Raw genomic sequence first — 18,610 nt, forward strand, 5'->3', positions numbered from 1 at the left:
TGGAGTTCCAATACCCTTGGGGCCTGTAATCCTTTCTCATATTCTTCCATAAAAAAGGATGGACCATCTAGAGACTGCCATATCCAGTGATCCATTTCATAATCAGCCTCCAAACACTGATACCATTGCATACACTAGCAAGATTGTGATGATAGGACCCTGATATAGCTGTCTCTAGTGAGACTATGCCGGGGCCTAGCAAACACATAAGTGGATGCTCACAGTCAGCTATTGGACGGATCACAGGGCCCCCAATGGAGGAGCTAGAGAAAATACTCAAGGAGCTAAAGGGATCTGCAACCCTATAGGTAGAACAACATTATGAACTAACCAGTACCCCGTAGCTTTTGACTCTAGTTGCATATGGATCAAAAGATGGCCTAGTCGGCCATCACTGGAAAGAGAGGCCCATTGGACTTGCAAACTTTATATGCCCCAGTACAGGGGAACGCCAGGGCCATACAGTGGGAGTGGGTGGGTAGGGGGTGGGTAGGGGAGTGCGGGGGAGGTTATGGGGGACTTTTGGGATAGCATTGGAAATGTAAATGAGGAAAATACCTAATTAAAAAAAATGTGTAAAAAAAAAAAAAAAAAAAAGAGTCCCCAATCTACACCACTGCATGGCTGTAGGTGACTGAATCTGGGTGAGTAATCTGCCCGGGGTGAACCTTTAGAACACAACAGAGAGGGTATAGGGAGGGGAAAGAAGGTTACAGAATCAGGAGTGTGAAAGCCTAGGTGAAATGGTTAATTTACCATTAATATGACGTGAAATCTGCAAATACTAGAATAGAGGAGTTGGCAAGGGGCAATTGCCACGAAGCAACAGAGACCTGGGATAACAGAAGCACTCAAGAGTCAATGGGGTTACCTTACATGTGCTCACTCTGTTGAAGGTGTGGAACATGAAGAGGCTACCTCTTGTTCTGAGGCAGGAACCCAGATAATTTCAACCCAAACTACATTTTCTACAAGAAATGAAGACATGGTGGATGGAACAGAGATTAAGGGATTGACCATCATATAAGTAGCCCAAACTGAGAGCTGTCCTATGGGTAAATACCAATCCACAAAGCTACCAATGATACTATCTTTTACTTGCAGACATGAGCATATTGTGTTCTGAGAGGCTATACCCAGAAACTGACTCACTTTTTTTCGCAAAACATATTGTGTATCATTTTTTCACTAACACATGTGTTCTGACATTTTCTTGACCAAAAGTATATAATTTTAGTCATTATTTATAAACCCTGATTGAACACAGTTATTATTGATAGTGATGTCCGGAGTTATAAGTTTATTTGTTATCGATAAGTCATGAAAGAGCAGAATTATCTATTACAACTGTTTCCCCTTAACAAATATATCTTAACACTTAAGAATATTGTGGTATATTTTGTCAAGGCATAACATCCCATTCCTTGGCAAGGACAAAATCTGTGTACAGAGTGAAGAATGGTTGAACAAGGGAGGCATAACTTGAAATCTATTCCATGAGCAGGCACCAAATCCCTGACATTATTACTGATAAAAATCGGTGTTTGCCCATGGAAGGAGTTACAGAGACAACATTTGGAGCTATGATGAAAGGATGGACCATCTAGAGACTGCCATATCCGGGGATCCATCCCATAATCAGCTTCCAAATGCTGACACCATTGTACACACTAGCAGGATTTTGCTGAAAAGACCCAGATATAGCTGTCTCTTGTGAGACTATGCCAGGGCCTAGCAAACACAGAAGTGGATGCTCACAGTCAGCTATTGAATGGATCACAGGGCCCCCAATGGAGGAGCTAGAGAAAGTACCCAAGGAGCTAAAGGGATCTGCAACCCTCTAGGTGAAACAACATTATGAGCTAACCAATACCCCAGAGCTCTTGACTCTAGCTGCATATGTATCAAAAGATGGCCTAGTCAGCCATCACTGGAAAAAGAGGCCCATTAGACTTGCAAACTTTATATGCCCCAGTGTAGGGAAATGCCAGGGCACAAAAGTGAGAGTGGGTGAGTAGGGGATTGGGGGTGGGTGGGTATGGGGGACATTTGGGATAGCATTGGAAATGTAAATGAGGAAAATACCTAATAAAAATTAAAAAAAAAATGGTGTTGGAAGATAGGAGCCTACACTGCATGGTCCAAGAATCCACATGCTACATCCACTCCAGCAGTGACAAGTGCGACAGGCCCCGAAAACCTGGGCGCTGTCCGGAGGCGAAAAGTTCATGGAAATGTAGTCTCCTAGAACCGTGGCATCCCGTATAAAGAATGCTCCAATGTCCTTGCTTTAGTTGGTAAACAGATCTGTGTGCTTTGCCTTAATATTGCTTTATTTCAAGTGCTCCTAAGGATTGATATTTTGACATATAGATAAGGCAGTCCTTGATCCATCCTTGGACACGGATAGCTAAGTCACTGCCCTACACAGAAATTTAACATTATCTAGGAAGAAGGAAGTTTGTGACCTAAAGAGGAACCAGAGTAGATACTTAGAACTATAGATAGCTGAGTAACACCCATACACAAACAAGTATTTATTATGGCCTAGGGGGAAGGTGGACTATACAATAGACTAGAGTAGGAACTATGTCAAGGGCATAGCCCTTGTCCCTGGCTTCTAAGATTAAGGGGACCTTAGGTGGAGCTGTTTTTGATCCCAGTTGTTAACATTGAGTTTTACCCCAGTTGATGGTTTTAAGTAAAATGTCTATTATTTGTACAAAATAATAATGAATTATGGAGGAATGGGTCATAGTAAAATAGAAAGCTATAAGGGATTTTGGATTATGTTTGAGTATTTATACCAATTTACAGAAAATTAGGTCATAGAAAACTAAATTACTAAAAATCAAATGATCAATTGTCCAATTTATATTAAAACATTAAAAATTTAACATGAAAAAGTTCTGTTACCAGGAATTCTCAGATGAGTTGATGAACCAGAAACATAAATACGACATAATATATGTGTAAAAATCTAAAAGTAAATGTATGTGAAGGTATTCAGGAAACTTACAAAGAGTTGGACATGTCACAAATTTTGTCAAATTATTAATGTGGGCTCTAGACAGATTGTTCTGGTTGACTCATATTTTATATTGTATAATAAAATATTTTTTCTAAATGGAACTTCACCACTAAGTTAGTATGTAACACATAATCTGTGAACTAGAATGCAATAGCATTATAATTTTTTTCATTTAAATTATTACAGGTGGTTACATTCAATATAAATAATTTCATTCAAACAGACCATTATACATTAATTAAAATCCATGAAAGATTTACAAATACCGTGTTGTTCATTTTAAATATGGCATATTGAAAATTAAGTATGTAATAAATTTAAGAAAACTATATGACAATTGAATTGATAACATGATTAAATAATAGAAATTAAGAAATTACATTCCAATGGATTTTTTTAAAATAATGTTTTATTATTTCAGGAAGAGCTAAGAATTCTCATGAAGTTTGGCTTTTTTTTGGATTTGTTTGTTTGTTTGTTGTTTTTTGTTTTTTGAGGCAGGGTTACTCTGTGTAGCCCTGGCTGTTCTGGAACTCCCTCTGTAGACCAGCCTAGCCTCGAACTCAGAAATCCATCTGCCTCTGCATCCCAAGTGCTGGAATTAAAGGCATGTGTCACCACTGCCCGGCTCTCATGAAGTTTAATAAAATTAAAACAATAAATAAAAAAGAAGAGTTTCTATTGAGAAATGACACAAATATTTGATGTGATCAAGGAATCAAGCCATCAGGTCTTAGACTCAGAGAAACTGTATAACCTATTTTAGAATGATATATGAAAGATGTCATTTATGACATTGTTGAAATAAAAGCTAAATGCTTTTTTTCAACTATGTTTTAGGAAATTCTTACTTCTAGAGGGTGTTTTCTTCCTGATATGATTAAATGAATTCTTGTCTGGTCTCAACAAGATAATATAACACTTGGGACCAAATATGAAGGCAAGGAGTGCTGTGCTGGAAACCAAAATAGAGAAGACTTCCATAGCCACCATAATCTTCCCTTTAGTGCTGTGGTAAACAGGAAGAAAAGTAACCCAGACACAGAAGAACACCAGCATACTGAATGACAGAAATTTGGATTCATTGAATGTATCAGGCAAATTTCTCGACAAGAAGGCCATGGCATAACTCCCAAGGGCCAAGAAACAAAGGTATCCCAGGACTGAGTGGAAGGCAACAACTGAGCCCTTGTTGCACAAAATGATGATGTGTCCATGTTCAGTATGAGCATCTTGGTCAATGAATGGTGGAGAGGTTGCCATCCATATTCCACAAATAAGAATTTGGATCAGGGTGCAGATAGGAATGATGTAATTTGGACCCCTTGATATCATTAGCCACCTTACCATTCTCCCTGGAAAACTGACCTTAAAGGCAAGGACCACAGTAATAGCTTTGGCCAACACAGTGGCAAGAGCCATAGTAAAAGCAACTGCAAATGTGGTCTGCTGAAGGATGCAGGCAGCTGTGTTTGGCTTACCAATGAAGTTCAAAGAACACAGGAAACAGAATGTGAGGTTGATGAGCAAAATGTAACTGAGCGCTCGATTATTGGCCTTGACAATAGGAGTGTCTCTGTGCTTCACAAAGATGCCAATAACAAAGGCAGTGAGTGCAGATAAGCACAAAGCTATGCATGCTAATGCCATCCCCAAGGGTTCTTCATAGGCCAGAAAGCTTACAGATTTTTGGAAGCAGTTGCTCTTCACTGTATTTGCATAATGACTCTCTGGACACTTCACACACTGGTCTATATCTGGTCAAAAATATAGGTTATCTTGAGATCAGGAGTTCAGTCTATGAAGATTTCTTTTATTGTTAGACATCTCTAACTATAGGGACAGTCACAGAAGTCACTGTATTTTGTTTTCTCATGGACAAAGTAATTAGTACAGTGGTATGAATAAATCTAGATTCAGACACAGCTTCTTGTTCTTTACATATTTCTTTCAATAATTATGTTCACATACTATAGGATTTGATGCAAGCTTTATTTAAATACTATCATCACACACCTTCCTTTCCCTACCCTCAGAATTACTCACAACTCCTTGAGCTCCTTATATCTACCTATTAAATTTTAATAACCATTGAGTCCATTTAGATGTCTATAAAACTGAAGATATCTTTAGTGGGAAATATTTATACTTTCAATACCTACCTTTGTAAAGAACAGTGTTGTATCTTTTCAGGTACCCTTCAACTTTCAATAAATTCCTTAAAAAATTCACGATTGTCATTTAAATTTTATTACCTAAATGCTTTTGTTCTCTGTAAATACAATATTTCTCTGCCTTTACTAACAATGATGTAACTCTTGTGAAATTAACTACAATACTAAATGACATTGCAAACACCTTCTGCAACCCTGATAGTACTCGTATCGCACATATCTGCTTTAATTTTATTATGGGAAATTTAGATTCGAGGAAATATTTTTGCTAAATTTTTCACATAATGATTTCTCTTATATGAATCCTAAATGTACTTTTTTCCATAAAATACCTTGTATTTTTAAATTCTGTTCATTCTCTGCTGGAGTTTATGAAATAGATGCTATTACATTTGATAGTGATCAAAATCATCCAATAATATATTTTCATAATATTTAAAGCAAGCATATGCTTTCATAGATAAAATATTCCTAGAATATGAGTGGGAATTTTGGAAAAATACTCTGTTATGGAACTTTAAATATTTTCATAAATACTATGATTAACATAAAATACATGTAGAAAAATTTATAAAATACATTATGTTGAAATGGTGGTTTGAATATGCTTGGCCCATAGAGTGGCACTATTTTAAAATGTGGCCTTGTTGAAAGTGTGGAAGTGAACTTTAAGAACCTTGTCCTAGATACCTGGAAGTCATACTTTTAGTCATACTTCTAGTCATAGCCTAGAAGGTTTTTCCCTAAATATATAGAATTCTTAGCTCTTCCTGTGCCATGCCTGCCTAGATGCTGTCATACTCTGAACTTGAGGATGGTTTACTGAACCTCTGAATCTGTAAGTCAGTCCCAGTGAAATGTTGTACTTATAAAAGTTAATGGTGTCAAAGTGATTATTTACAGCAGCAAAACCCTAACTAAGACACAAGTTAGTACCTAGAGTGGTATTTCTGTGAAAGACCTATCCATGATTTTGGTTGGAAGAATTTGGATTTTGAGATTTTGGATTTGGAAAGAAGTAGAATGATTTAAGTTAGGCTTAATGTGCCATCCTTGTAGAAATATGGAAACCTTTGTTGATGAGGTTAATTTTATCTGTGGAAGCCTGGATCTAGAGGTTTCAGAGGAGAAGATTTTTAATATGGGGTTACTCTTGTAATATTTTGGTGAAGTGTGTGAATGCCTTTTGCCCTTGTCTAAATAGCTTACCTGAGGCTAAGAGAAAGAAGTTTATCTTAGCTGAATTAACAAAGGAAGTCCCAAATAACTGAACAGAGACTTTGATCTCTGGATAAGTCATATGAAGAATATTTTCATACAAGCATAGCAATCTCAGAAAGGAAAAATAGAAAACATATGTTTTAAGTAAAATAAAGAAGCACCAGGAAATGGAATTAAGCTGAATGCTAATTTCAAAAAGAAAAAATAAATAAATAGAGTAGTGATCTCTGAGCAAGATCTCACCAAACCAAACGATTGTTTGTATTTGCAGTTGAGAAGGTATATTTTGGAGTTTTAGTATGGAATGAACTACAATCCAGAAATAGGGGGGACTCATGTGAACAAGATCTTAAGGCTGGATGACACAGAATTTTGATCAGAATCATGGCAAACAGTAGCCATGAAAAATTTAGACGTAGACATTATGGTACACTACTTTAATCCCAGGAAACAAAGACAAGCAGATCTCTGAGTTTTGAGGCCAGCCTGTGACAGGCCAAGTTCAAAGGAGAGATAAGCTTAAATCCAGGGATGTTAGTATATGCATTACATCCCAGCATTCTGCAGTCAGAGCCATACAGCTCTTGAGTTAAAGGTCAATTTACAGAGAAAGTCCAAGGAGAGCCTAGCTTATGTAGTTATAGAGTTGTAAAACAAAAGCTGGGAATAGAATTAGGGTTAGCAATATTCTAGCCTCAGTAAGCAGCTGAACTTGGGAGCATTGGCCATGTGTCCCTGGCTGATGAGTCAAAAAGAGAATGACTCCCAGAACAATTTATTCTGATTAGATGGAGCTATAAATTAGCAATAATTAAGAATAGATCAGCATCAATAAGGTGAAATAGTCTGGGAAGTGTTTTCTGAGAGTAAAAAAGGTCTGTTCCAAAGATACCCAATGTTGTACCACAATTTGCCCCTTAACTTGGTGTTAGAGGCACCCAGGTGTTACTGGATTTGAAAGTATGAAGGGGTCATGAAGAGTAGCTGATGCTGTGTGATAGTGTGAGAAGCCAGGAAATGGCATTGGCAAATTTAAAGCCTCATTTGAAGTTGATGGCATAGGAATAAAGGGATCATTCAAAAAAAACTTGAGACTTAGCACCATGAATAGAGCCTGTGAAAGGCTACTGGTGAAGCCAAGCTGCAGTGCAAAAACCCAGTGTACTGCAGATGCCAATAGCATGGTTTTATCACCAAACAAACAGCAAAAGTTGAGTGTAGTCAACCAGAACCTAGAGTACTAGAGAACAGTGTTGGAGAAATAATGCAGGACCTTTGGAGAAGCCTAGAAAATCATGTGTAGGCCCCAGACTGTGATAGAAGAAGCATAATGTTGAAATAGCCTTAAAAATCCCAAAATGTTCAAGATTCTAGAACCATGGGATATATTCTGAGGATATATCCCTGCTACTAGCAGGAATTGGAATCAGCCCAGGTGGAAAAAAAAAAAAAAAAGCGTTGCAGTCAACTAAGATGAAAATGTAGTGGAGATCTGAAGACCTCATTGACATCAGACATGGAAATCCAGAGTTTGGAGTTTGCCTAACTGTCTCTTATCTTGCTTTGAGGCTTGCACAGAAGAGTGTAAATTAATCTCTGTAGAGATTTGAACTTGGATTTTGAACATTGTTGAAACTTATAAAATATATGGATGTTATAAATTGGATAATACACACTTTTTTAATGCTATTCCTAGCTTTTGCCTATTGATTCAAGTGATTAAACATACCTATGGCAACCAGGGAAAGCAATGTCCTTGTTTGAATATTTTTTGTCCTGGGGAATGGCACTCTTTGTAAGTGTGTCTTGTTGAAGGAAGTGTGTCATTGTGGGCAGGGGCTTTAAAACCCTTGTCTTATGTGCCAAGAAACCAGTCTTTTATTAGCAGCCTTCAGAAGAAGGTAGAGAATTCTCAGCCCTACTGCATCATGCCTAATTCGATGAAGCCAGGCTCCTACCTTGATGATAATTGACTGAACCTTTGAACTGCTATGCCAGCACAAATTAAATGTTGTGCTTTTATGCATTGCCTTTTTCATGGTGTTTGTTCACAGCATTAAAAACCTATGACACAATATTTCTATATTTTTAAAAATATAATTAATAATCAGAGTGTCTTCTTTCATTAATAACATTGAATTGATATTTTAAAATTAAAATATAGTATTATTTTAGTGTACAATTTTCTATGAAAAGTATTTTCAAACTTAAAGTGTTTATCTTTTCTTTGGCTGCATACAGTTGAACAATATAATTGATTAACAGACACTGGTCTGATTTGTTCTTACTGTGTGAATGACTCTTTTTATGCATACACATGATACATTCATGAATTCACTTATATATTTGTGTGTGTGTGTGTGATATGTAAGAATTTCTCTTGTGTGAAATTTTATATAAAGTAAAATTTATTATTATTGATAGACGAGAGTGTGGACACTTCATAAGACTCAGAAGTCTCCATATGAAATTGATAATTGTTTCAAAATTTGTGAAGAATTTTGTTGGAATTTTGGTTGTTAATTGCATTGAAATTGCACATTTCTTTTGGTTAGGAGTCCATTTGCACTATATTAAGTATATTGATCTACAAGCTCAGGAGATGTTTTCATCTTTTCATATCTTCCTAATTTCTCTCTTCAGAGACCTGAGCTTTGTATCATACAGATTTTTTGCTTACTTGGTTAGAGGCACATGCAGTATATATTATTTTTGTTTATGATAAACAGTGTTGTTTCTCTAACTTCCTTCTCAGACATGTTATTGTTTACTTACAGGAGGGTACTGATTTCTTTGAGTTAATTTTGTATCCTGCTACATTCTTGAGGGTTTTTTTCAGCTGTAGGAATTCTCTTATAGAATTTCAGGAATGTAGAGATGGTTCAACTTACAAAAGCCCTTAATGTAATTGACTATATAAACCAACTCAATGAAAAAAAGGTAATTATCACATTAGAAACTGAAAAAAGCATTTGACAATATACAACACCCGATCATGTTAAAAGTATTGGAGAGATCAGGCTATCAAGGCCCTTACATAAATATAATAAAAACAATATACAGCAAACACTCAGCGAAACTCAAATTAAATGGAGAGATACTTGAAACAATCCTACTAAATTTTGGAACAACACAAGGATGCCCTCTCTCTCAATACCTATTCAATACTTGAAGTTCTAGAGAGAATAACGAGACAACAATAGCAGATCAAAAGGACACACATTTGAAAAGAAATAGACAAGGTGTCACTATTTGTGGGTGATAGGTTAGTTCACATTAGCAACCTCAAAAAAATGTATCAGAGTTCTTCTACAGCTAATACACAACTTAAGGAAAGTAGCTTGATATTAATTTCACTCAAACAAATAATTAGCCTTTCTCTACTAAAGGATAACAAGAATGAGAAAAAAAGAAAAAAAGAAAGAAAAACAACACCCTTCACAATACGAAAAAGGGGTACAAATTATCTTGTAACACTTAACAAGCAAATGAAAATCTATATGACAATAACTTCAAGTGCTTCAAGAAAGCCATTAAGGAAGATCCTAGAAAATGGAGACAACTCCAATACTCATAGATTGGTTATATTACCATAGTAAATATGACCATCCTACCACAAGCAATCAATAGATTCAATGCAATCACCAACAAGATTCCAACACACGTCTTCACAAACATTGAAAGAGCAATTCTCAATTTCATACAGAAAAAACAAAAACCCATCATAGAAAAAACAATTCTTAACATGAAAAGAACTATTGGAGGAATTACCACCGCTGAACTCAAGCTGTACTACAGAGCAATAGTGAAAACAAAACAAAACAAATAAACAAACAAACAAAAAACCCATTGTATTAGCACATTTATAGACAGGTGATTCAATGGAATACGTACATATGGACGCTTTCTATTTGCAAAGAATCTAAAAACTTGCAATAAAAAGGAAGGAAGAAAGAAAGAAGGAAAGAAAGACAGAAAGACAGGAAGGAAGGAAGGAAGGAAGGAAGGAAGGAAGGAAGGAAGGAAGGAAGGAAGGAAGGAAGGAAGGAAGGAAGGAAGAAATCAAGCAAGCTTAAATAATGCTGGTCTCATTAACAGTCTGTATTTAGGAATATGAAAATAGATCTATAATTATCATCTTTCAGAATACTCAACACCAAGTAGATAAAGGAATTGAGCAAAATCCAAAGAATTCACAACAGACGAATCTTAAATGGCTAAAAGGCACTTAAGAACTAAAGTCCTTATTGATAAGTGAAATGCAAATCAAAAGGACACTGAGATTCCACCTTACACCAGATAGAATGGCTGAGATCAATAACTCAGGAAAGACCACATGCTGGCAAGGATGTGGACAAAATGAAACTCTCCACTATTAATTTTGGAATTGTAGGAATCGTTCATTATATAGAAATCCATCAATGTAATACACTATATAAACAAACTCAAAGACAAAAAACACATGATCATCTTGTTAGATGCTCAGAAAGCATTTGACAAAATCCAACACACATTCATGATACAAGTCTTGGAAAGATCAGGAATTCAAGGCCCATACATAAACATAATAAAAGCAATATAGAGCAAACCAGTAGCCAACATCATACTAAATGGAGAGAAACTTGAAGCAATCCCACTAAAATCAGGGACTAGACAAGGCTGCTCACTCTCTCCCTACCTAGTCAATACAGTATTGAAGTCCCAGCCAGATCAAATAGACAACAAAAGGAGATCAAAGGGATACAAATTGGAAAGGAAGAAATCAAAATATCACTCTTTGCAGATGATATGATATTATTTATTTTAGTGACCCAGAAAATTCCACCAGTGAACTCCTAAACCTGATAAACAACTTCAGTGAAGTAGCTTGATGAAAATTAACTGAAAATAAATCAGTGGCCTTTCTCTATACAAAGGATAAACAGGCTGAGAAAGTAATTAGGGAAACAACTCCCTTCACAATAGTAAAAAATAATATAAAATACCTTGGTGTGACTGAAACTAAGGAAATGAAAGATCTGTATAAGAACTTTGAGTCTTTGAAGAAAGAAATTGAAGATCTCAGAAGATGAAAAGATCTCCCATGCTCATGGATTGGCAGGATTGATATAGTAAAAATGACAATCTTGCAAAAAGCAATCTAGAGATTCAATGTAATCCCCATCAAAATTCCAAATCAATTCTTCACAGAGTTAAAAAGATAATTTTCAAATTCATGTGGAATAACAAAGAACCTAGGATAGCAAAAACTATTCCCAACAAAATAAGAGTCTCTGGTGGATTTACCATGTCTGACCTCAAGATGTACTACATAACAATTTCAATACTAATTGCATGGTATTGGTACTATGACAGGTCTGTAGATCAATGGAATATAATTGAAGACACAGAAATGATTCCGCACACCTATGGTAACTTGACCTTTGACAAGGGAGCTAACCTATCCAGTGGAACAAAAGAAAGCATTTTCAACAAATGGTACTGGCTCAACTGGTCATTAGCATATAGAAAAATGTGAATTGATCCATTCCTATCTCCTTATACAAAGCTCAAGTCTAAGTGGATCAAGGTAGTTCACATAAAACAATGGATACTGAAACATATAGAGGACAAAGTGGGGAAAAGCCTCAAAGATATGGGCAGAGGGAAAGAATTCCAGAATAGAACAAAAATAAGATTGAGAATTGACAAATGGGACCTCATAAAATTGCAAAGATTCTGTAAGGCAAAAGACCCTGTCAAAAAGAAAAAATGGCAAACAACAGATTGGTAAAATCTCTTTACCAGTCCTAAATCTGATAGCTGACTAATATCCAATATATATAAAGAACTCAAGAATTTGGACTACAGAAAAACAAATAACCCAATTTAACAGAGCTAAACAAAGAATTCTCAACTGAGGAGTACTGAATGCCTGAGAAGCACCTAAAAAAATGTTCAGCATACTTAATCATCAGGGAAATGCAAATCAAAGGACCCTAAGATTCCACCTCACACCAGTCAGAATGACTAAGATCAAAACCTCAGGTGATAGCAGAGGGTGGTGAGGATGAGGAGAAAGAGGAAGACACCATCATTGATGGTGGGATTCTAAGCTTGTTTAATCACTCTGAAAATCAGTTTGGTTCTTCCTCAGAAAACTGAACATTGTAGTACCAGAAGATCCAGCAATACCACTCCTGGGCATATACCAAGAAGATGCTCCAAATTATAATAAGGATATATGCTCCAATATGTTCCTTATTTATAGTAGCCAGAAGCTGGAAAGAACACAGATATCCCTCAACAGAGAAATGGATATAGAAATTGTGGTACATTTACACAATGGAATACTAGGCAGGTATTAAAAATTGAATTTATGAAATTCTTAGACAAATGGATGGATCTGGAGGATATAATCCAGGTGAGGTAACCAAATCACAAAAGAATACACATGATATTCACTCACTGATAAATGGATATTAGCCCAGAAACTCAGAATACCCAAAATACAATTTGCAAAACACATGAAACTCAAGAACGAAGACCAATGGGTGGATACTTCAATCCTTCTTAGATGGGGGAACAAAATATCCATTGAAGGAGTTACAGGAATAAAGTTCGGAATAGACACTGAAGGAATGACTATCCAGAGACTGTCCCACCTGGGCTCCATCACACAATTTTGAAATTTCAAACTGGTACAACCACTCTTGAAATAAATCTGGCAGTTCCTCAGAAAATTGGAAATAGACCCATTCATACCAATATACCCAGCTATACAACTTTTGGATATATACACAAAAAAAAATGGCCCAATATATCAAGGGATGCATGCTCATCTATGTTAATAGTGGCCTTACTTGTAAGAGCCCAAAAGCTGGAAGTAACACAAGTCCTATCAAAGAAGAATGGATGTGCAGAATATGTGGCACATTTACACAATGGATTATTACGCAGTTATTAAGATCAAGGCTTTAATGAGATTTGAAAGATAATGTATGAAACTGCATATCATCCTGACTGTGGTAACCTAGATGCAAAAGGACATACATCACATGTTCTCACTAGTAAGTTGATATTAGGCAAAAAGGACAGAAAACCTAGGATACATCCCACAGAGTTTCAGAAGTTTAGAAGGGGGTAAGGCCAAGATAGGGGTGAAGGAATGTGTTAATGAACTCTGCGAGGGTTGCCACAGAGTGTTAACTAGGATTAGATTGCAACTAAATAAATTAATTCATTAAATGTGCTGTGTGCTATAGATTTAGAATATTTGTTCATTTACATAATTGAAGGAAGTATAAAAGCAGCTAGGAATAAATCTTGATTTGAAGGCAGCAGCACAAAAAAATAAATAAATAAATAAAAAGAGTCCAGATGTTACAAGGACTTTTAAAACCTAAAGCCAGTCCTTAGATGTGCACCTTCCCCTAAAAGACCATAACCCCAAGTCTTTTCTAATAGGGCCGTAACAACATAAAAAGTTCTATAAAATTCTAAGCCAAGAGAAGCCAGAAAATTATCAAAAACCTTCAGTGTAGAGAATACCACAAAAATAATTCTGTTTCTTTGATCACAGAAAAATTGCTCCCATAAACTCATAACACACATAAAAACGTTTTAGATACTTTAACCCAGGCAAATTTCAGTATAGATATTGGAGGTAGTCATTGAGAATTCCCCATCTCCAGAAAATGAGGTATTAACATTTGATAGCTACAGGGCAGATATTAAGCTTTATACTTCAGTTTGCAGGACATGGTTGGTTAACAACCATTAGGTGACATGCACACATGTAAGTATCCTTTAGTATCATGAACTGTATTAGATAGTGTAATGACAAATTTTGGGAATGAGGAAAGAGTATGAATGATGAATGTGATGAAAATACATTGTATGAAATTATCAAACAAATAAAAATAAAAAATGAGCTGTTAATTATCTCTAAGAAGGTGCAACAGATCTGAACCTTATATGATTCTTGAAAATCATTGAAATACATTTTTAAAAAATCTGTGATACTTAATTAAAATGTGTTAAATGGAAGAGTAAATTGAAAAACATTGAAAAGTACAGGGGAATGTACTGTATCTTCCAGCATCAATATAGGTACTGGATTAAAGATATAATTCAAGAATAATTTGAAATGGCTGTTTTGACCTATTTCAAGGGGATGGTGATGAATATGATATTTAATTTCCTATAAGAAAGAAATAAAAATAACACATATTTGACATTTATTTGGATATTTTTAAATTGCTAGCACATTGTAGAAAACAGTGGAGAAATAGGAAGTTTTCCATAAAATCTGCATTTACCTGTCTCATTAGAAATCTCATTGTCTGCACAAGGAGTGCACTTGTAGCAGCAAATGGCCTTGCCCTCCAGACTTAATTTCCTGGATCCAGGCCCACAACTCTCACTGCACACAGAATGAGGGATCTGAGAAGAATGAATATTGTTATTTAATGCTTAGAGTTTTTTATGGAAAATGAAAAAAATAATTTTTTGAAAGTCATACACTGAAAAGCAAACATTTTATTAATAATTAGACTTATATAAAAGAGTATTTATAGTAATAAGAGGCAGGGAACTGGGGTAGCTAACAGAAATTCCTACTTGCCTGGAATGCAAGAGAAGCTTAGGATCCATTGGGGATGACTTTAGTTGATATACCCCACAAAGCAGAGAGAGAACCTTTAGAGGCCATATTCATAGGTTAGACAAGGCCCCTTGTTGAAGGATAGGGGAACCAAGACATCTTAAAAACATTAACCAAAGTTTGCTCACATCTAAATAAAATACTAGGTCAAAGAGTTGAGCAGAGACTGACAGATGTCATACAGAGATTATCCCACCTGGTGATACCTCCTTAATATAATCACCAAAAAAGACACTATTGCTTATGCCAAGAAATGCTTGCAGACAGGTGTCAGATATAGCTGTCTCCTGAGAGGCTCTGTCACTGACTTACCAATACAGATGAGGATGCTTGCAGTCAATTGTCTGATTGCATATAGGGAGCCCAATGGGGTAGTTAAGGACTGAAGGAGTTGAAAGGGTTTGCAACCCCATAGGTAAAACAACAATATCAATGAAATAGAATCCCCAGAGCTCTCAGGGACTAAACCACCAACCAAAGAATACACATGGAGGGATCCATGACTCCAGCAGTATATGTAGGAGAATATGATCATATCTGGCATCAGTGAGAGGAGAGGGCCTTGGTCCTCTGAAGGCTTGATGCCCAGCATAGGGGAATGACAGCTAGGGTGATGAAGCAGTAGTATGGGGGTAGGAGGAGCACCTTCATGGAAGCTACAGATTGGGGATGTGAAAGGGGGTATACAGATGAGAAACTGAGAAGGGGAATAACATTTGAAATGTAAATGTATAAAATAATCAATAAACATTTTTAAAAGGAATTAAAAAAATTAAAAGACAATGCCCTTGAGAAGGCAATAGTGTTTAAATTTTGGTTTGACAATTATCACATTATTAAAAAATTTGAGATCTAGCAGGGCGGGGTAGCACAAGCCTTTAATCCCAGAACTTGGGAGGCAGAGGCAGGTGAATTAAAAAAAAAAAAAAAAAAAAAAAAAGGAGGATCTTAATGAATTAAGTACATTTTTGTGAAATATCAGTAACTTCGTATTTTCTGACACCTGTGTTGAGCATCTCAACTTCCTCCAGTATTGTGAATGTTGATTTTCAACTACGCCGGGGCCTGCAAACACATAAGTGGAAGCTCACAGTCAGCTATTGGATGGATCACAGGTCTCCCAATGGAGGAGCTAGAGAAAATACCCAAGGAGCTAAAGGGATCTGCAACCCTATAGGTAGAACAACATTATGAACTAACCAGTACCCCGGAACTCTTGACTCTAGCTGCATATGTATCAAAAGATGGCCTAGTCGGCCATCACTGGAAAGAGAGGCCCATTGGACTTGCAAACTTTATATGCCCCAGTACAGCGGAACGCCAGGGCCAAAAAGTGGGAGTGGGTGGGTAGGGGAGTGGGGGGGGGAGGGTATGGGGGATTTTTGGGATAGCATTGGAAATGTAATTGAGGAAAATATGTAATAAAAAAGAGTACTTAAAATTATTATGGAAGAAAATAAACATATTTTTAGGAAGAAATATATAGATCAATTTAGCTAAGATGAAACTGAAGAAGAACAAAGACCAAAATGTGGACACTTTACCCCTTCTTAGAATTGGGAAAAAAACACCCATGGAAGGAGTTACAGAGACAAAGTTCGAAGTTGAAAAGAAAGGATGGACCATCTAGAGACTGCCATACCTGGGGATCCATCCCATAATCAGCCTCCAAATGCTGACACCATTGCATACACTAGCAAGATTTTGCTGGAAGGACCCAGATACAGCTGTCTCTTGTGAGACTATGCCAGGGCCTAGCAAACACATAAGTGGATGTTCACAGTCAGCTATTGGATGGCTCACAGGGCCCCCAATGGAGGAGCTAGAGAAAGTATCCAAGGAGCTAAAGGGGTCTGTAACCCTATAGGTGGAACAACAATATGAACTAACCAGTACCCCCCAACCCCCCCAGTGCTCATGTTTCTACCTGCATATGTATCAGAAGATGATCTAGTTGGCTATCATTGGAAAGAGCCCCATCGGTCTTACAAACTTTATATGCCTCAGTACAGGGGAACACCAGGGCCAAGGAGAGGGAGTGGGGGGGTGGAGATTGGGGGGAGAAGGGAGTGGGGGGGAAGGTATGGGGGGACTTTTGCGATAGCATTGGAAATGTAAATGAAGAAAATACCTAATTAATAAAAATAAAAGAAAATGCTCAGTTAAAATTTAATTGTCACTACTTATTGTAAGACTATCACAATTGCAGAGAAGATAGAAGAGAGCTGCAGTATTAATTGCTTCCTGTATTCAGAGAATGATATATCATTTGTACATTCTTTCTTATGAAAACCATGCATATTCAAATATAATGCCTTGAGTTCTCACATTGGTCTGTAAGGTCTTCAAATTATTACTAAACATTCAATGAGATATCACATATTGACAATCCATGGACAATTAAGAATTGCTAATGGAGATATATGATATTTTTAAAGAAAAATATTCCACATAACACAAGTCCTTTTAATGTTTATTTTCTATTTGGTGACATTATATGGAAAGTTATTGAATATTTAGGGGATTCACTCTTGTTATGAAATTAGGACACTAGTTGGAAATAGAAAAATGAAAATGTTTCCTTCATTCTAGGATACTAATTTACTGTTAATACTTCTGGATAGAAACATTTTTTTTTATTTTTTAAGCCTCTCTCCTGTATGACCACTTGTTGTCATTCTTCTATCCTTTGTAGACTCTGATACTTCTAGAACCATAAGCAAAATATAGTCTGTCTTATAAAAGTCATTTTTGGTCAAAGTATTTGAATGAACAATCAAAATAAATTTAATATTGTTTTATGATTTTAATCCCCAAAAGAGATTTTCCTCCAGTACATTAACATATGAGCCATTTGGAGATAAATATTTCCTCATGCCATTTGTCGCATCCCTCATTTATGACAAATGGAGGAAACCTAATCCTCATATGAGTGATCAATGGGGGACTTATTGAACACTGTATACTTCCATTGATCATAAGGAAAATTTAAAGCCAGTATACTAGAATTACTTTAAACTATTTTATACTTACACTCCAGTGTAATGGAACTTGAGTCAATCATCATTATATCACAGAACAGAACAGTTTTAATAATATAAGCACAAACCATTTAGATAATACATATCCCACCTCTGAAAATATTTCTGGCCATTGTATCATCTGTTCAGATATAGACAACTGTTGACTCTGGGGACCATTTGCAGAAAAGGATCCTATTTTCACTTTTAATCCAAGACCCTTTGGTAAATTCCAAATGTTAAGAATGTCATACTCTGTATCTATTGTCTGTCTCCAATCTAAACTCCTTTTGTCTTTCATTTCAATATCCTTCAAAAAAATGTTAAGCTTAAAGAGAAACATAATTTTATATTTCATTGTGTATAAGGGTAGAATAAATTCTGCTGTGAATATCAACATTAATGAAGATTCAATTAATGATGATAGTGAAAAGGATGTGCAGAGTACCATTATTATTGATCTTCAAGTAAAAACTTAGAACACAGCTAAAGTAAGCCATCAATGAAAACTGATCTGTGA

At 36.1% G+C, this 18,610-nt stretch overlaps 1 protein-coding gene across 2 annotated transcripts in view; it reads right to left on the reverse strand.

Moving 5' to 3' along the window:
* Positions 1 to 596: 596 nt before the first annotated feature.
* LOC110286832 (vomeronasal type-2 receptor 116-like) overlaps positions 597 to 18,610 on the reverse strand; it is a 28,922-nt gene continuing 10,908 nt past the window's right edge. The window contains exons 4-6 of one of the 2 annotated variants that reach the window (XM_021153449.2): positions 18,203 to 18,418; positions 14,727 to 14,850; positions 597 to 4,788 (exon numbers count right to left, since the gene is read on the reverse strand). In XM_021153449.2, the coding sequence (XP_021009108.1) occupies positions 3,857 to 4,788; positions 14,727 to 14,850; positions 18,203 to 18,418 (1,272 nt within the window). In that variant the 3' untranslated portion in view covers positions 597 to 3,856. The remainder of the gene's footprint in view (positions 4,789 to 14,726; positions 14,851 to 18,202; positions 18,419 to 18,610) is intronic. The other variant, XM_085832645.1, reaches the window with a different exon arrangement.

The sequence above is a fragment of the Mus caroli genome, unplaced genomic scaffold, assembly GCF_978045245.1.
Source record: "Mus caroli unplaced genomic scaffold, Mus_caroli_1 scaffold_18, whole genome shotgun sequence".
Classification (NCBI taxonomy): Eukaryota; Metazoa; Chordata; class Mammalia; order Rodentia; family Muridae; genus Mus; species Mus caroli.